General features: G+C 40.5%; 1 protein-coding gene across 3 annotated transcripts in view; it reads left to right on the top strand.

Annotated features, from left to right (window-relative positions):
- The first annotated feature begins 5,143 nt into the window (after positions 1-5,143).
- lef1 (lymphoid enhancer-binding factor 1) overlaps positions 5,144-6,683 on the top strand; it is a 58,069-nt gene continuing 56,529 nt past the window's right edge. For all 3 annotated transcript variants that reach the window (XM_041785972.1, XM_041785971.1, XM_041785970.1), the window contains exon 1: positions 5,144-6,100. In XM_041785972.1, coding sequence (XP_041641906.1) covers positions 5,900-6,100 — 201 coding nt within the window. In that variant the 5' untranslated portion in view covers positions 5,144-5,899. The remainder of the gene's footprint in view (positions 6,101-6,683) is intronic.

The raw sequence follows: 6,683 nt of genomic DNA, 5'->3' as shown, positions 1-6,683 counted from the left end.
TGTCAACTAAACTGATATGCTCCCCCAGCCTTATAAGGGGCTTGAAAAACATTATATAAGATAAAATATGCGAATATGCATTATGTCCAACAACACTTTGTATCTCAGCGTGATATGTAGACTAATTATATATTTATGTCCTTCTTCAGATTGACTTCTGGTCATTAAGGACAGAGATAAGGAATCAAAATCTGCTGATGATAAATTATGCTGTGTGTAAAGATATATTCCCTCCTTATATAACATGCAAAATGTAGTATCTAAAGTGAGAGACAACTGAATTGAGGTCACACCGCAGCAGGAAATCTTCCTTTTCATGTGCGATCCAGAGGGGTCACTCTTATGAACTCATTAGGAGAGAAATGCAAATGTAGCTATGTTTTTCCTCTTCTCTTTTTCTCTCTATCCACTCCAACTTCACAATTTCTTCTTAAAACAAGCGCAGAGACACACAGAGCATCGCTGGAGAATATAATGCACTTTGATGTAAAGGTAAAGTTTGTACGATATCTGACAGGCTGTCGTTTGTTGCCTTGTCATCAAATAGCATAATCATTACACTGCAAACAAAAGCCTCTTCTTTATCTGTGTTGGCTTTTTCTTCTGCTGCATGCAAGCAATGTATTTCAAACTATAAAGAAAGGTCTAAAAAGAAATATATATCTTGGTGAATTATGATGGTGATGGACAAATGACCCCTCTTCACAGGCCTAACCATGAGGATGGACTTCTCTGCAGTGGTCTCATCATGCAGCAGAGAGCTTTAAATAATAAATCTCTCATTCAGGGGCTGCACGGCGGCACAGGGTTAGCGCTGTTGCCTCATAGCAGGAAGGTTCCTGGTTCGCTTCCCGGCCTTTCTGTGCAGAGTTTGCATAGTTTGGGGTTTTCCGGGTACTCTGACTTCCTTGTTAGGTTAGTTGGTGACTCTAAATTGCCCGTAGGTGTGAGTGTGCCTGGTTGTTTGTCTCTACCTGTCAGCCCTGCGACTGACTGGCGACCAGACCAGAGTGTACCAGCTCCAGCCCCCTTGCGACCCCGAACGGGATAAGCAGTATACAAAATGGATGGATCTCTCACTCACCCAACACTTTCACATAATGTACTTCCCTTTACAAGACACTCATATGAAACTTTGGAGTTATTTTGACATCTTTGATGTCTTTTTATCTGTTTATATGAACAGGACTGGCTAGAAGGCCCCAGGCAAAGAGCAATGTGAGGCCCTTTTGCATTTTGCTAAAAGTAGGGATGCACAGTGTTATTGGCATCTGCAGATATTACCTTAAAAGTTAATTACCAGCAGGTATGAAAATTTCTGCCAGTATTTACAACTGATATGTCAGGTGTAAATATTGACTAACAAGTCATATTCTTTTTTCTTCTGTATTCCTGAAACTTTGAAGTGTGTTTTAAGGACTGAATTTTTAGATCTTAACAACTTTTATATGTCCATAGCAGCTAAAATGAATTTGGAAATATCGGCAAACATCTAATGCCATGCATCCCTAGTTTAAAAAGTCATAGCTTGTGGAAAAACAGTCAAAAAAAGTCTCCATTTCTTAACAGTTTAATATGGCTTAATTCAGTGGTTCACAAACTTTTTCTGTCAGTGTCCTTTGGCAGAGGAGAATATGTTCAGGACCGTCCTACCCCTCACTGCACACATCAGCATGTAAAAACATATATTTTACATAATGATATAAAACCTCAAAATTTTGTTGAAATAACAACCATCAATTGAAAAAAGAGTTTTAAAAATCTGACTCTGAAGATGTAAAATTTCCTGACATCTTCAGAAGTGTATACTTCCAGTCTGTTTCAGTGACTGCTGTGAGACAGTTTTGTGCTACAGATCTTCTTGAGTCTTGGGTGCAGCTGTGAGAACGCTACTTTCCCCGAGAGACCCTGACAGCAGTGTGCAGTTCATGTTCACTGTCGTTTTGCTCTGTATTTTCTCTGTGTGGCCAAAACTCTCCTGGCCGTAAGTGTACTCCTTTTTCACGCCAAGTCTTTGACCTGAACTGCTACTGTATTGTTAAATATGAGGTGACATCAATGAACTGCCTCTTCTGTAGAGCCAAAGTCATCAGCTAGTGCTTCTTAGCCTTGCGACACCACTGCCTTAGGGAAAGATGTAACATAATAATAAACCACAAATGCTGCAGCAGTTGTAATATTTTTTTTTTGCCATATTACCACTTACTAATCTACTATTTGTTGAATTTTATTTTCATTATTTCAACATTTATTATTTTTTATTACATATTAAACACTATATATCTCTAATATCTCTCTCTGCTTCACCTTTGCAGTGATAAGTGTTAATATAGAGAGCTTTACTACATCTTTCTTCCACCACATTCCACCTGAGATTTTTATTTTTTTATTTATTTCAATTTAATATTGAAATTTAGTCATGTGTCAATACATATGGCGTAGAATGGGGACTTAAAAATATTTTCATCTTCCAAAGGTGAGGCCTTGAAGAAGAAGTATGGGAACCACTGGCCTATGCTTCGAGGCCTGTGGTGCTCCAGGCCCTAGGCAATTGCCTACTGTTATCTAATGGTAAAAGTGCCTGTGTTAAAAATCCTGGGGATCCTATGCATCATATAACACTTGTGCTTACAAAATGGGTCATAATGTGCCATCTTTTTCAATCTTGTGTTTTCAACTTGATTGTTGCCTTTCGGATGACTTTTGTGTGAGAGCTGCATGTGATCTTTTACTTCGATTATCTGCATCAAGCAGCACTACAAGAAACAGAAAGTTATAGCTGTTGTAATTATGCCAACTTCAGACTGTTATGATATTTAACCATGATAAAATGAGAAGAGTAAGATGCTTGCAGAGGTAAAGCTCCCATGAAGGCCTGGGGTCTCATATGACAAACAGTTCTATAGGATTAAGGTTTGGAATCCCTTACAAAGATGCATTTTACAATATCTTACAATGCCAAATAAACCAAAGCCAAAACCCCTACATGAATCATTTAGTCCTATGATTTATTTAATCTGTTTCATTTTTCACAGTTTACATCTCCTCACCGCTTACCTCAGGCCCTGCAGGCCTCCACTGTCTCTTTTTAGTCACTTAATAGGCCTACTAAAAATCGTTTTCTCTCCTGATTTCCCCTTCCCCAGAATTTTCTGATAAAAACCATATCCAAGGTAAAGCCTGAAATAAGACACAGAAGGAAAAAATAAAACTTCAGGGCATTGAGATCGTCTCTAGCTTGATTTTAGGGTGCATGGAGGTAGCATCATTTCAGACTGTGCCAGAAAAAGGTGGCGAATAATTAAATTAAAGAAGTACTGTAGTTAAGAACAGTCTTTAGCTTGTATCACAGTTTTCCTTTATTTTTGTGCTGGAAACAAAAATAATAATGTTAAAGGTTTGGTTGTTAGGGTCTGTCTGTGTGAAATCTGACTAATTAACTCTCTCTCTTTCAGTGATGTATTTACGCGCGTGTGCGTGTCTGCCCGCTCGGGCATGTGTAGACTTTAGTATGTGTGTGTGAGCGCGTGTAGGCGCGCGCGTCTTCCGCTATACTCTGGAATGCAGCCAGTCTCGGCTCTTTTGAATCCACACTCTGCTTCCAAAACCGAAAAGCCTTTGATCTTTTTTTTTTTTTCCCTCGCTGTCTTCTTACCCGGAAGAGAACCCCTTCTCTCTCTCCCTCTCTCTCTCTCAGCTGGGATGAACGCACACGTGGAAATGTTGGCCCGGCTCCACACTCGGACCAAATTTAGTCATACAAAGGCGAGGGAGAGCGAGGACGGAGAGAGGAGGGTGGAAGAGGGAGAGAGGGGGGGAGGCAGGGAGGTGGTGGTGGAGGGGGAAACCGGGCGGGGGGAGTTGGGGATGAAAGAGCCAGCCGCCGCAAGATCAAAGGGAGCCGCGGCTCCGCCCCGCTAACCCCACCTCCGCGCTTTATAAAGATCTGCCTCACCATCCCAACTTTGATTCTCACGCAATCTCTCTCTGCTAAGACAGACGAAGAAACACCACACTTCCACTGCTTTTTGGCTTTATTTTCTTTTCCGTTTTCAACACATTTTCTCACGAAATACCGAGACTCACTCCCAACTAATTCTTTTGTATTTCAAGCCTTATATCTTTATTCATTTGTAATTTTTTTTTGCTTATTTAATGACGCCTAATAGTATTACTCACATTTGTTTGTGAGCAAATTATTTAGATAATACTGACTGTTATAAACATTGAAATATATTTATCCATATTTATCCAATAATTCCTATTATAATCCCGAAATCTGTTTTTTTTGTTGTTGTTTCTAATCGTTTTATTTTTATGTAAATATGCAAATAATGAACGAAAACAATGACATATTAATTCTCTTTATACCCACGACAAATCCTTATAAATAATGATGGTTTAGATTCAAAATGCAGTTGGTCTGTTTCCAAAGGGTGAGGTCCTCTGGCCTGAATAGAGGCCTCAGCTTTTATATCAAATTTTGCCATCAAGTCGTGACTGTTGCAAAACTGGCAACAAATTCTCGTTTTTAAAGCGTTTGCTAATGTTTGAGCAGATTTAAAATAAATGAAAATGACTAGGAAAGTGACCCCTGACAGTGGCAAAACAAATGAAAACAGATAAAAAAGACACACCCTCTATTTTCTATGAACGTAGCTGAATAAAAGTATTAGAATAAATGTGTGTTTTGAAAAATTGGACCTTTAATTGATTTGTACGCATTAAAACACGTGTCCTTTCCTCTAATGTGTCCTGTGATTCTTCAGTGTTTCTCCTTGTGTCCAAATCAAATCTCTTCTTCTCCCCTAGCTGAACAAGCTTAAACTCGTCTACTGTTTCTCCCCTTTTTCTATTATCCTTTTTTATTTATCATGGTGGTTCAAACCCATCACAAACACTGCGCGTGCCAACCTCACCGCTTCTTCTTCTTCTTCGTCTCCCCCTCCTGTCTACCCATTTGTTGTGAGCTGTGTATAAATCTCTCTCTCAGGAGGAGTGTCAATCGGTGCGGTGTCAATCAGAGCCTCGGCTTCCCTTTCATCTCTCCTTCCTCCCAATGACTGAAGAGGGAGAAGGAGGAGGAGGAGGAGGGAGGGAGCACGGCTACATTACCAACACACACTGGATACATTACACTGTGGAAGCAGTGCGGGGTGCAGTGGGAAGTCGGTCCACGACGTTTTTCCTCTCTATCTTCTTTTTCTGATTGTTTTATGACTTTTGCTTTTATCCCTCCTCATCCGAGCAGCTGTGAGGATGTATTTTGAAGCATGAAAGAGGCTCGCATCGTTTCTTGTCGTCTCGTCTTAAGTGTTTAAACTGTTTCTTCACATCCATCAGTTAGCCACCTTTTTCACCTCCAGACAGTGTTTTGGTTTTGTTAGCATACTTTTTGTGCCACTTTAAGGACACTACGGCTTCTTCACTGGACCAGAGAGGACTTATTTTCCCCACTTTTATAAATGACTTTAAGTCTTTTTGTACCGGACCATTTCCGTCGAAGGTTGACTGAAAACGACTAGTGATGAGATTTTAACTCGTGGTGTGTTTCCCTTTTTTTATTTTTTTCTAATGACTTTAAAGTGTGCGCTGGACCCCCCTTCAGACCCGTCACTTCTTGAGTTTTCGGGTCCGAGTGTCTTTCATTTATAGTTGAGACGTTCGTGTTAAAAAAGGACGCCGACCACAGACGCACTCCTCCTGTTGCTTCAGCGAAAACACACCGGCAGCGTGTTTGCACGCCGCTTCCTCTCCAAGTGACTCACGGTCTGCACTCCGGTGAAACAGAGGGACGTATTCCCACTCAGGGGATTTTAAGTGGGACTTGTAGTCTCAGACAGTACTGGCGTCCGAGCTTTTCTTTGTGAAACAAACCGAGTAAATAAACAGAAAAAAAATGCCACAGTTATCAGGCGGTGGTGGAGACCCGGAGCTGTGCGCCACAGACGAAATGATCCCGTTCAAAGACGAAGGAGACCCGCATAAAGAGCAGATCTTCGCCGAGCTCAGCCACTCAGAGGAAGAGGGAGACCTGGCAGACATCAAGTCATCTCTGGTCAACGAGTCAGAGAGCAGCCCCAACAGCAACAGCCACGATGTGAGTAACGTTGTGTGTTCACTGATGTGGTGAATGATGATGAGGAAGAGGAGAGCGAGGTGGGTATCAACTCTGAACTCCTGCAGAGAGGGTGAGACAGCCGGCATCGGCCTGTAAACAAAGTTTTTTTTTTTTTAGAAATCCTTTTTATCTTTTTAAGACCCAATTTTCTTTTAATATTACAGAGCCTTTCACAGAAATTAGTCTGAAGTTGACAGAGATTTCTGGGTAGTGCAAAATGAGCAGATTGACTAATATTTTTGGGAAAATATCCTCATTTTTGACAATGCAGCTGAAGCATTTTTAACTAAAATTTATTTCAAACACAAAGGGCAAAATAAAGGTGCTTTCTTATGTATATTATTTAAAATGAATTCAAACAGCTTTTAACACCTTACACCGCAGACCAGTGTGCTCCAGATTCCATTCATTTCCCTGTACACCTTACTCTGCCAAAGGCCTGTTAGCACATTTGACCATCTATTAAAGCTACATTTGTTCTTATTTTTTAAAAGAAAAAATATAGCAGAGGAATAATTTATGATGAGTAAATGGGGCCTGTGACAAGTAGGCTAATAACTGT

The sequence above is a fragment of the Cheilinus undulatus genome, linkage group 4 (assembly GCF_018320785.1).
Source record: "Cheilinus undulatus linkage group 4, ASM1832078v1, whole genome shotgun sequence".
NCBI classification, from domain to species: Eukaryota; Metazoa; Chordata; class Actinopteri; order Labriformes; family Labridae; genus Cheilinus; species Cheilinus undulatus.
Note: the sequence above shows the minus strand (reverse complement) of the source record. Positions and strands in the feature narration are given on the sequence as shown.